General features: G+C 46.2%; 1 protein-coding gene across 4 annotated transcripts; it reads left to right on the top strand.

Annotated features, from left to right (window-relative positions):
- Window positions 1–219: 219 nt before the first annotated feature.
- On the top strand, window positions 220–10,935 carry LOC116227293 (carnosine N-methyltransferase 2). Of its 4 annotated transcripts, none has more exons than XM_090143534.1 (9): window positions 220–334; window positions 838–1,018; window positions 2,992–3,053; window positions 4,453–4,591; window positions 5,933–5,985; window positions 8,326–8,433; window positions 8,548–8,678; window positions 8,913–9,006; window positions 9,601–10,935. In XM_090143534.1, exons 2-9 carry the CDS (start codon window positions 993–995, stop codon window positions 9,954–9,956), a joined length of 969 nt encoding a protein of 322 aa, XP_089999660.1. In that variant the 5' UTR covers window positions 220–334; window positions 838–992; the 3' UTR covers window positions 9,957–10,935. The 4 variants fall into 4 exon arrangements, with proteins under 4 accessions (XP_089999660.1, XP_089999663.1, XP_089999662.1 ...); XM_090143536.1 differs by having other exon boundaries at window positions 266–334; window positions 717–1,018; XM_090143537.1 differs by lacking the exon at window positions 2,992–3,053 and having other exon boundaries at window positions 9,601–10,931.
- Window positions 10,936–11,195: the final 260 nt, after the last annotated feature.

The raw sequence follows: 11,195 nt of genomic DNA, 5'->3' as shown, positions 1-11,195 counted from the left end.
CTTTAGACATCGCCCTCAGAATCCAAAAACCTGCCTTCCTATTTGCACGAAACACACAGCTCAGCTCAGCTCCAGCCAGCACCTTGCCAGCACACCCCAAAGCACAACATGCCCGGCTGCCTCGAGGGCTGGCATTGCAGCAGGGCCGTGCACAAGGCCCTCTTGTCCCCTGTGCTGTTGAACAAAGGCTGCTGCTGTGCACTAATGCCAGCTCGGCACTGGGCCGGGTGACGGGGCGGGCAGGGATTAGCTTCCAGTGAGCACACTGAGCTCTCAGCACCTCGCAGCTCACAGACGCTGGAGGTTCTTCCTCAGCTCCTGCTGCTTCAGAAAGGTTTGGTTGTGGGGTGCTCAGGGCTGCACGGCGTGGGCAGTGCTTCCTGTGGGGATGGGATGGGAGGAGTGCAGGTGGTGGGGGACTGCGGGATGGCTTTGGTGGGGAATGTAGGGGGCCTGGCTGTATGGCTCCCGGTGGAGCAGAGACATGGGATCCTGCCCTGTGCCCACTCTCCTCTCTGGGGACAGCTGGGACTTCGGATGTTGGCAGGAAGCAGTGCAGGGCTGGGAAGTGGAGAAGGAGTTCAAAGCAAATTAAATAGCAAATAAAATAGCCCCTGGGTCTGCCCGGTGGTGGCTGACATCCCTCAGCCACTTCCACTGCAGTTGTAAAGGCTTTACACTCTCTGTCCTTTTATTTCCCCTTGAAAACACCACAGCTCCCTGCCCAGGCATTTCCCGTGTCACTGTCTGTACGAGGAGGACGGTGTGGCAGACGTCACCGCTTGGGCAGGGCTCGGGTTTCCCCTCATCGCTCAAGTGACGCTGCTGTCCCAACAGGTGCTGGCCAGAGGCCACCACCAGTGTCCCCAGAGGTCGAGCAAGAGGCTGGTGCTGGTGGCAATGCTCACCTAGGAGCCGGGTGACACGCCGGCCTCCACGCCGTGCCACGAGCACACGGCCAGGCTGAGGGAGCCCTGGCACCAGCCCACATCATGGAGCCCAACCCTGAGATGAAAAGGTAGGTGTGGTGGGGAAGGGGTCCCTGTGTCATGAGCAGCCACGTGTGATTTGAGAATAAAAGCACGTGTGCCCGCATCCTGGGAGGGATGGGGGTGAGGGAGGCTTTGTGAAGAGAGACCTCCTGTGTTTACACGTGATGGAAAGACAGAGATCCTGGGCTCGTGCTTCAGGGCTCCATTCAGCCTCCAGGGATGCAGGAGAGGGACTCTTGTGCCTCTGTGCCTGCTGCTGCCAGGGGGAGCCTTTGGCTGCCATGCTCAGTGCTCCCAAAACGTATCTGGCTTCCCAACAATAAGTGTTAATCGGTCTTAGGAACCCTGCCTGCAGAGAAATGCTGAAAACCTCGGTGGGAGAGTTAATTTGGCATCCTCCCTCCTGGTGAATGCTTGTGCTGAACAGTCCGTCCAGGCCTCCTGGCAGGTCTTCTGTGGTGGCTGGAAACATTTGACCTGTTAGAAATGGAGTATGCGTCCCCAGACCATCCCCGTGCAGGAAAAATCATGCCATCTCTCAGTATTTTGGTGGGTGATTTATCCTGAAAGTCACCTTGCTTGGTTCAGCCAGCTGAGAGGACAAAATAGTCCTCTGTTTCGACAGGCAGAGATGGAAGAGGTCAGAAGGTTGAGTGGAAATTTGAAGAACTGGCCTGCAGCCAAGCTGGAGCTTATGGAGGGGGGCTAAGTTCAGGCTCATTACTGCAGAACTTCTGTAAGGCCTTTTGTAGGGGATCTGAGGTCGAGATGACAGAACTGAGACCTTTGATCTACCTTGTGGGAGCCTGAAAAGCTCTTTCCACAGGATTTTTATCATGAGCTCAGATGCAAGAACTCAGATGAAGGGAAGTTCTTACAGGAGCCTGGCAGGCACCCCAGTGTCTCCAAGTATTTCTGGGACACCTTAGTCTTTTTTCATTCACCAAAGCAGCATGTTGTTTGCACATGTGGCCATTTCCATGCTACCTGCTAGCAATCTTTGTATGCTCATGTCTCAAAGCCACTATTACAAGTCTCTCATTTTTCTTTTCCACCTCCTGACTTATTTCTTATTTGCACAAGAGCTTTTCCATTACAGGGGGGAGCTTAGGGCTGCTTACTGCTTTTGCAGACTGTCATGAAGCATTTCATAATGGAAAGGCTAGGGGAGCAGCAATGTGGCTAAACCAAGGTTATATGGGAATATCACTTCTATGTCTGGCTGTTCATCTCCACACTGAAATGCAGTTATGCAGAACATAAGTATTTCCCTTTCGTAGGTAGCCTCACCCTAAAATTTTCTTTGCAGAAATGAGGTCCTTGCTTCAATTTCATTTCATACCTTCCTTTTGCACATCTCTTTCATAGATGTGGCACATAGTCAAAGGAAAATGGAGAGGTGACTTCATTGCTGGAAATCTTCACACACTAAAATACCCCTAAACTAAGAATGAAAATGTTTGCCTGAATGAAAATGGTAATGGTCCAATGACTCCTTTACCTTTTGTCCCCTGAGTTCTATGGATTCTACCAATCACCCAGGTAACAGTTGCAGCCAGGAGAAGGTGAAATTAAAAAACAGAAGCAAAACAAGCCCTGAAATATCGGAACAAGAAATGCGCTTCAGATGCTGAAGCTCCCTATAGACTTTTTGTAATTTCACTGCTATTTCTTCTACTCTTTTCATGACTAAAAATCTCACAGTTAATCTAATGCCTTCCTCTGTGTTGACTGGTGAACGATTCTTCAGAGAGGGAAGAATCTTCCACCACGCATCTCAAGCAAGCACTGGTGCAGGTGGGCACACCATCACTGGCAATTCTGTACGATCAAGAGCTTTTAGCTTTCTTTATTGTAGTAAAAGAGCACCAAATAGTATTGATTATCGAGTGAGGAAAATTTCTCCTGGAGTATCTTCCTTCTGTTCTGCATTTTCAGTGCAGCTTCAAAAAAGCATACAGGTTCTTCAAATAACCGAAGTACTATACTTTCCTTACAGGAATAGGTTACCCAGCATGAACTTTGAAGCAGAGATTCTGGCAGATCCACACGATAATTCAGGTATTTGGGAGTAAACAAACAAACAAACAAAAAAAAAGAGATAAAAGTAAAATGCCCATTCACTATAAATATATCTTAATTCTCTTGGCAAGAATTGGAAGTTGTTAAAGGAAGAAAGAAACAGGGTGCTACACTGAATTCAGGGGATCTGTCTGAGATAGATATTGATATCTGTACCTCCAGTTGGGCTGGATGTTGAATCCCTATTCATACCTCACAGAAACACAGCAGCCAGGGACACTTGGTTTTGGAAACAGCATAGGCATCCATGTAAGGTTGAACAGTCCTATACAAGATGTAAAACATTATCTTATTAGCAGCAACTAAAAGCAGAATTTAAATAGGCAATGCCTGAGAAGGCAAAAATGAGGATGAAGATGTTCTGCTGAGTCCTGTCCTTCATCCTCACTTCAGTTAGAAGGAAATTAGGTTAGGAGCTGATTTTTTTCCCTTCTCAACGCTACCTTTTCAGTGCTGATCTCAGATGTTGAGGTTGGCACTACTGCTGCATCCTTGATGTAGCCATCTGTCTGAGATAGACCCCAGAGACAGCATTTAGCTGAACGGCATCTTTGAGTGAGCCTGAAGTCTTAGTCTTATCACTACTCCTCAGACTCAAGCAGCTGGCCAGTGCTTGTGCCCAGGCAGGAACAACATCTTTAGGATAAGACATCAGGAAAGCAGGTTTTTGCAATAATTTCTTGTAGCCCCTTGAGTTGCCTGGGCCTTGGTTCAGAGCTGCAAATCTTAGTCCTGGTGTGTAAGTATGAGCCCATCCAGCTGAAATGCTTTTGCTGCCGATTGCCCTCATGGCCACAAGCCATGGCTCCCAGTGGGAATTCACCTCCCTGGCAGTGTATTGCAGTCCCATGTCAGTGAGAGCCAGAAATGAGGCACACGGAGTTAACTATTTTTGCTTCAGCTGCAGGTGTGCATCACCCCTAATAGCAAGTGTGTCAACAGCTGGGGGTTTCATTCATCCTGTCCAGCATGTGTGAGAACCACAGCCTTTCCAGAACCTCCTGAGCAATCGTCTTCACCTTCTTGCCAGAAATACACTCCCTTTCTGCAAACCAAGTAGCGTCCAGCTAAACACCTCCAGGAAATTATGGGTACATCTTCCTCAGGGCAACCTGCAGTAATGAGCATCGCTTAACATGCTGGTGTCAAAGGGCATCAAAGAGTAATTTTTGTATCTTTAGTGTCAACAGACTGAATTTTCACATGAGCCCATGTGCATGGATGGCTCCTGGGCTATGTGACCTCTGCACCATCTTCCCGAATCTCTGGCTTCTGTTGGGTTGGGCTGGGTTTGGTTTGGTTTCTTCCACGAGGTAAGTGCTTTAATCCTTCATTTGCCTGGAACTCACTAACACACCATTCATATTTGTTTCTCAAGAGCTGTATGTCATCCCTTCTATGAGAAGTCTCACGGCTGAGGAGTATGTAGAGGCCTTTCAGTCATTTTTGGATCACTCGACAGAGCACCAGTGCATGGATGAGTTCAACAAGGAAGTGATGCCACACATCATGGCTGGGTGAGGAGTGTGTCCACTGAGGTGGTAAGGCCATCTGTGACCTTGGGAGGGCAGCCTGCCTATAATGGTTCAGCAAACATATTGGAGGATGAAGGGTTTTCTGGAGCATGAATGAACTTTTAATGCTTTTAAGTTCTGATTCCATTAACAGCAGCCTTTCAAATATTCTGTTTAAGTGCAATTTCAATTAATACCCTGTGCTGCTTCTCTGCTTATGTAAAGGAAAGAATCAAGACCTTATTTGCATGTCCATCTGTTTCATTAGCTGATTTTCCAAGGATTAAAAGTGTATTGATTTTTTTTTCTCTTTCTTTCTTTCTTTCTTTCTTTCTTTCTTTTTTTCCTTTTTCCCTCTATCTCCTTATCTATCTATCTTTTTTTTCCCCTGAAAGGAAGCTTCCTTGTGCTCTCTTCCTGCTTTCTGGACTTCCTCACACATCAGTCCAAAAAAAAAACCATCTCTAATTCCATTCTAATGACTAATTCTTGGTTTTCTCAGTCCCCTAAGACTCCTTATTTCTATCCTAGGTTGATTTGCATTGCTTAAGCATCAAATGATAATCAGTTCTGTGAAGTACTGATGTAATATACTAAGCCTGTGTGACTATAGATAGTTTCAGAACAAACTAGATCCAAGCTACAAGACAACAATTTCAAGTCTGGATAATTGCTGGATATTGTGGAAATGTGTTCTCCTTCGAGAAAAAAAGCAGATAACTCCAGACCAGACACTTATATGTGTCTATCTATCGATCTATTTCTCAATCGATCTATTTATCTAATGCAATATAATAATTGTAATAATAAAGTAAAAAAAAATTGTTTGAGGAAATGTTAGAAGAAATATTTCTAAATATTTCTTAATGTGAGTTTTAAACAATTTTGTTTGCTGGACCAATATAAAATGTTGCAGCTTAGTAGGATGCTAATGAATATGCAGTGCAGAAAACCAAACTTGTCTCCCAAGGGTGCAGAGATTTGCCCCATTTTGCCTTGTCCCCACAGCCCTAGCCAGGCACAGCTCTGCTCCCTCAATGGGAACTTCTCGCTCTGGGTTTTCTTGAGGCCTTTATGCGTGGTGTCAGCCATAGCTTGAAGAAAACTCTGGCAGGGGAATAGAAATCCTATATCCTGCTCCTTACTGTACTTTGAAATATGAGCCTGCTCATACAGGGTAAGCTCCTGCCATGTAGTAAGTTATAGCTGAGTTCCAAAGGGATGCTCAGATTTCATGTGGCACGTCTCAGTTAAATTGGGCCAGTATGGTATCCAAGATGTTATAATTAAAATATAAAATTATGTGACACACTGTGGTTGAGTAACATGTACTTATAATTTCAGTCTCGGCAATGGAAAATCGACTATAAACATCCTGGGAGTGGGGAGTGGCACAGGTAAGGAGCTGAACAGCACAGCAGGTGCTGGGGAACGGTGGTCCTTGGGGAAAGGGAAAGTACTACCCAGGTGTTGAGCTATGGGGAGAACTGTTCATGTATTAATAACAATATTTCTCGTGGAAGCTTCTTGATGACTCTCATCTGGCTACATGTGTCTAAAATCAAGGAGTCTTTCATCAGATTAAGTAGGAAAGCATCTCCAAATCTCACTGGAAAGACTTTGAGCGTCTGGGAGGTTGTTCCCACCCAAAGGTCCCGTCTTAGAGCCTCCCACTCACAGGCACTTCCCACCTTATGTTGCTTTCGGGGACACGAGGGGCTGTGGAGATGGACGTGGGCTGGCCACAACCAACCAGAATGGCACTTAGCCAGCTTCTTCAGGATGGGTTTCTTTGTTACAGCTCTGTCTTATCCAGAGATTACTGGAGTTTAACTCTAAATGCTATTTCCCCCCAGAGAAGAGCAATCTTTTGGACGAAATGGCTTTAAAGCTGTTCTAAATGAACAGTGAAACATCCAGCTTTGCTCCCAGGGAATCTGGAAAAAAGTAAAAAAAAAGTAGAGAAAAGAAGTAGCAGTTCAATTTATCAGAGTTTGATTTTGCTTTAAAAAGTATTTTCAGCTGAATTATAAGTGTTAATACTTTCTAGTGAAAGCATTTTTTCTTACTTTTTCTGCTTGTTTTCCTGAGTAAGACAAAAATAATAGAAGCTGTTTTCCCCAGCTGGGAATATGTTGGAGCATATGAGAAAACAAGGAGGAAGAAATCATTCAGTTCTCAATTACACTTCTTTCTCATTATGTACTATAACTTTGAAATTCTGTCTGGCTCCAAGAAAACACGAGGGAAAGGAAAACCCTTTACATTACCCACATTTTTCCTTATTCGCTCTTCAGAAGAACTTTCAGTGAGAAAGTAAAAGCCCTAAGACATTCTAGCAGGGATGCAGGCTCCCATCTTGCAGTGCCAAGGCTGCTTTAGTCGAACCTGCGCGGGCAGCATGGGAGTGAGCCAGCATGGCACCAAGCAAAAGGTCAAGTGTGATCCCTGACCTTCTGAGGCTTGGACTCTGATTTCACACGGCCTGAATCAGTGTAGTCAACTGAACTATTAATGGGGGTTGTGACCTGCTCTGCATCCTGAAAGGCTGCTGCTTGATCCCGGTCACGCTTTCTCATTCAGCCCATGTTCCCCATGGCTGGTGCAAGCATCTTGGCTGTCAGCTTGGTGAGGATCAGGCAGGCTGTGGTTTGCAGGGGATTTCACTCCTGCTTCAGCAGTGCCCCAGTGTGGCTTGTGCTGAAGGGCTGCTGCTGGCAGCTTCCTTGCTTTTCTCCAGGAGTCACATGAGCCTGAGAATGGGAGAAATCTTGAGCAGCATCACTGGTGTCAGCTTGTGTTGAGTTGCCATGGTCCATCATTATTGTATCTCAGCATCTTTATATTCAAGCTGGCTGTAATTTCCCTCCTTGAATTCTACTTGCTATAACAGCTATCGGAGATGTCAGTTCTTGTCATAGTCCAGAAGGTCAGAGAAGATACAGGATCTGGTGTCGAGTGCCCTGAGTGTACAGTTTGCATGGACAGGACAATTTCTAGGCCCCACCCTCACCAGCAAACAGGATTCTCGCAGAGAACCACTCAAGGTGATCATCTCTGCTGTTTCTTTCCATAATTCCAGATGAACCAGATGAGTTTTGAACACTTAGCACATCATGGCCTTTCTGGTAGGAGCAAAGGTGACCTGCATCACCTCAGAAGGCACTGGGGATTTCCTAGGACAACAGGACAGGCTGATGCTTATTCCTCCAGAGCTCAGACTGTCTTGGAGGAGCAGCAGTAACTAAATATGAAGGGCAATTACATGATGCTCAAGCTGCAAATCTGTGAGCCTTTATTTGTAGCTCCAATACAACAGCTGGATAACGGATGCCCAGACCACGTGGCCTGACTCCAGAGAGGACTGACCCACTGCATATCCCCAGCTCTCCAAGCAATGTCACACCTGTGACAAAGCAGCTGTCACCTCCCCAGGACAGCACCAACGTCAAAGTTGCACGGCTGTGTTGGCTCTCTCCTTGCTCCTCATTCTAACTCTGCATTTTTCTCAAAAACTTACGTTTCCTATTGTTTTAAAACACTGATCTTTGATTATTTGAACCTGTTCCTCCTGTGACCCAGAATATTACCATTAGTAGGTTTCTGCCCTTTTGCTTATCTCTTCCTTATTCTTGGTATTATCTGCAAATAATGTTACCCTGCCAGCTGGGGCACTGGCATCCTTTCATCACCACTCAAGTGTTTTTAAAAATAACAGATTTGTGTTTATTGAATAGGTGAACAGGATCTAAAAATGATCCAAATCCTGCAGGATGCACATCCAGGGGTCCTTATTAACAACGAGATCATAGAGCCCAACCCACAACACGTGGCTGCCTACAAAGGTGAGGCACCTTGGGCTCCTCTGCCATCTGGGGTATGGCCAAGACCATTGATTTGTATGATCATTTTTTATGCTGTCCTGTGAAATTTGTGTTTTGTTTCTACTTTTTAAACAGAGCTGGTTAATCGAGCTTCAGATCTGCAGGGGGTCTCTTTTACTTGGCACCAGCTTACTTCCTCAGAGTATGAACAACAGGTGAAAGAGAAAAACACACACAAGAAGTTCGACTTCATCCATATGATTCAGGTAAGATATACAGTACTACTGGTTTTAACTACTTGGTGAGTATGGTGTGATATGGTGAGCTGTGCAAAGAACTTGCCTAAAAAAGTTAAAGGGATGCACACATCTCCCAGCCACAAAACTGGCAACGATGGGAGGGAAGCGTCAGAGAATTGGTGTAAAGCACCAGCTCTGCACAGAGTGTACAAGCCTTACAGGGCTGGAGTAGGAATAACTGCATGCAGCTCTCCCTTCCAGATGCTGTACCGTGTGGAAGATATTCCTAACACCATCAAGTTTTTCCACAGCTGCCTCAACCATCAGGGTAAACTCCTGATCATAATTCTGTCAGGTAAGAGAGGCCTCCCATTTTTGCATCGTTGCTATGAAGTATGAGAGCCAGCAATAATTGCCTTCGGATCTCAGTAGCACTAATTCTATAGCAGTTAAACAAAACAAATGTTTTCATGGGCTTGGACTCTTGGAACCCAATGTCTGATGCGACCACATGGATATAACCTGCATGCTTTTGCTTCCCTGCAGTAGATGAATGACTGTGAAATTATTGCCTAGAGAGAAGTACAGCTGTGCCTGGAAGGAGGCCAGTCCTTGTTCATGGTGAAATGAGCACCATGCAAAGACAGCCTGAGCTCTGGGGCTTTTCTCTCCACACAGCAATGGCCAAGACTCAAGCAGGACAAAGAGAGCTGCCTAGGTCTGTGGGCTTTGGAAAGGAGGCACTTACAATATTGCCATAGTTGTTTTTTAAAAAGTGTTTTTTTCCAGTGTGTCATTCTCGAGTCCCCAGCTGGTGGTGTGGTGAATAAAACACATTTCCCCATGTTTGGCACTAAGGCTTCCACCAGCAGTAGTGGGGAGGCTGATCCGGGATGAGCTTTTTCAGGTGTATGCTTTTAGATGTGCCTGATCTTCTTCCCCTCCACAGACAGCAGCGGTTGGGCCAGCTTATGGAAGAAGTACAGGCATTGCTTGCCTTCAACTGACAGTGGCCACTACATCACCTCCGACAGCATCACGGCAGTTCTGAGGAAGCTCAGCATCAAGTACCATGTTTATGAGTTCCCATCGGGCTGGGACATCACTGAGTGCTTCACTGAGGGGGACCCAGCTGGAGGCCATATGATGGATTTCCTGACAGGGACAAAAAACTTCCTGGGCACAGCACCAGCAGCTCTGCGGAGCCGTCTGCAGGAGGCTCTCTGCCAGCCTGAATGCAGCAGCAGGAAGGATGGGAGAGTCATTTTCTGCAACAATCTCAGTATGATCGTAGCGGAATCCTAGAGCCTGGACCAACTTGCAGAGTAGGGCAATGCAATTGTAAGGCAAAGCAGAGATGGGCAGGCAGTAGAGCAGGGCTCATCCATCCCAATCTGGGAGGATGAAGCAGCCTGTGATGTCAAGGATGAACTCTTTGTTCCGCTGAGCTCAGTGAGACCAAGAGTTCACCCTGGATTTGTTCAGTATTGGGAGAATTTGTTTTAGAATGTAAAAAGCTGCATTATACTACAAGCCTGCATGGAAAGTATTTTATTATAGAATTGTAGAATTGTTTGAGTTGGAAGGGACCTTTAAAGGTCACCTAGTCCTAGTCTCCTGCAATGAAGAGGGACGTGCACAGATAGATCAGTTTCTCAGAGCCCTGTCCAGACTGATCTTGAATTTCTTCATGTCTCTGGGCAACCTGTGCCAGTGCTTCACAACCTATATTGTAGAAATCTTTTTCTTATATTTCATCTAAATCTCCCCTCTTTCAGTTTGAAACCTTTTTTCTTTTTCCTATTATAACAGAGCCTGCTAAAGAGGCTAACCTGTTCTTTCTCATAGACCCCTTTTAGATACTGAAAGTCCACTCTCAGCTCTCCCCAGAACCTTCTCCAGGCTGAACAGCCCCAGCTTGCAGCTGTCCACATAGGAGAGGTGTTCCATCCTTTGAATCATTTCTGTGGTCCTCCTCTGGATGCACTCTGAAAGGTCCATGTCTCTCCTGTACTGAGGACTCCACATCTGGACACAGTACTCCAGGTGAGGTCTCACCAGCACAGAGTAGAAGGGCAGGATCGCCCTCTTCTCCCTGCTGCCCACGCTTCTTTTGATGCAGCCCAGGGTACTGTTAGCTTTCTAGGCTGGCTCATGTCTGGCATATCACCCACCAGTACCCCCAGGTACTTTTCAGCAGGGCTGTGCTTTATCCTATCATACCCCAGCTTTTATTAATAGTGAAGGTTGCCACTTTCCAGGTTCCCAACCTTGCACTGGGCTTTTTTGAACCTCACGAGGTTCTTCTGGGCCCACTGCTCAAGCCTGTCTAGGTTTCTCTGGATGGCATGCCATCCCTCAGATGTGTTGAGTGCATTAAACACCTTGGCATCATCCACAAACTTGCTAATTGTGCACTCAATCCTGTTGTTGAGGTCATTGATGAAGACATTAAAGAACACTGGTCCAGCACTGACCCCTCAGGGACACCACTGATCTCCATCCAGAAATTGAGCCATTGACCACCACTCTCTGGTATGCATC

This window comes from Phasianus colchicus, chromosome 7 (assembly GCF_987193195.1).
Source record: "Phasianus colchicus chromosome 7, bPhaCol1.hap1.1, whole genome shotgun sequence".
In the NCBI taxonomy this organism is placed as follows: Eukaryota; Metazoa; Chordata; class Aves; order Galliformes; family Phasianidae; genus Phasianus; species Phasianus colchicus.
The sequence above is the reverse complement of the archived record's forward strand: the minus strand, read 5'-3'. Positions and strand labels throughout refer to the sequence as shown.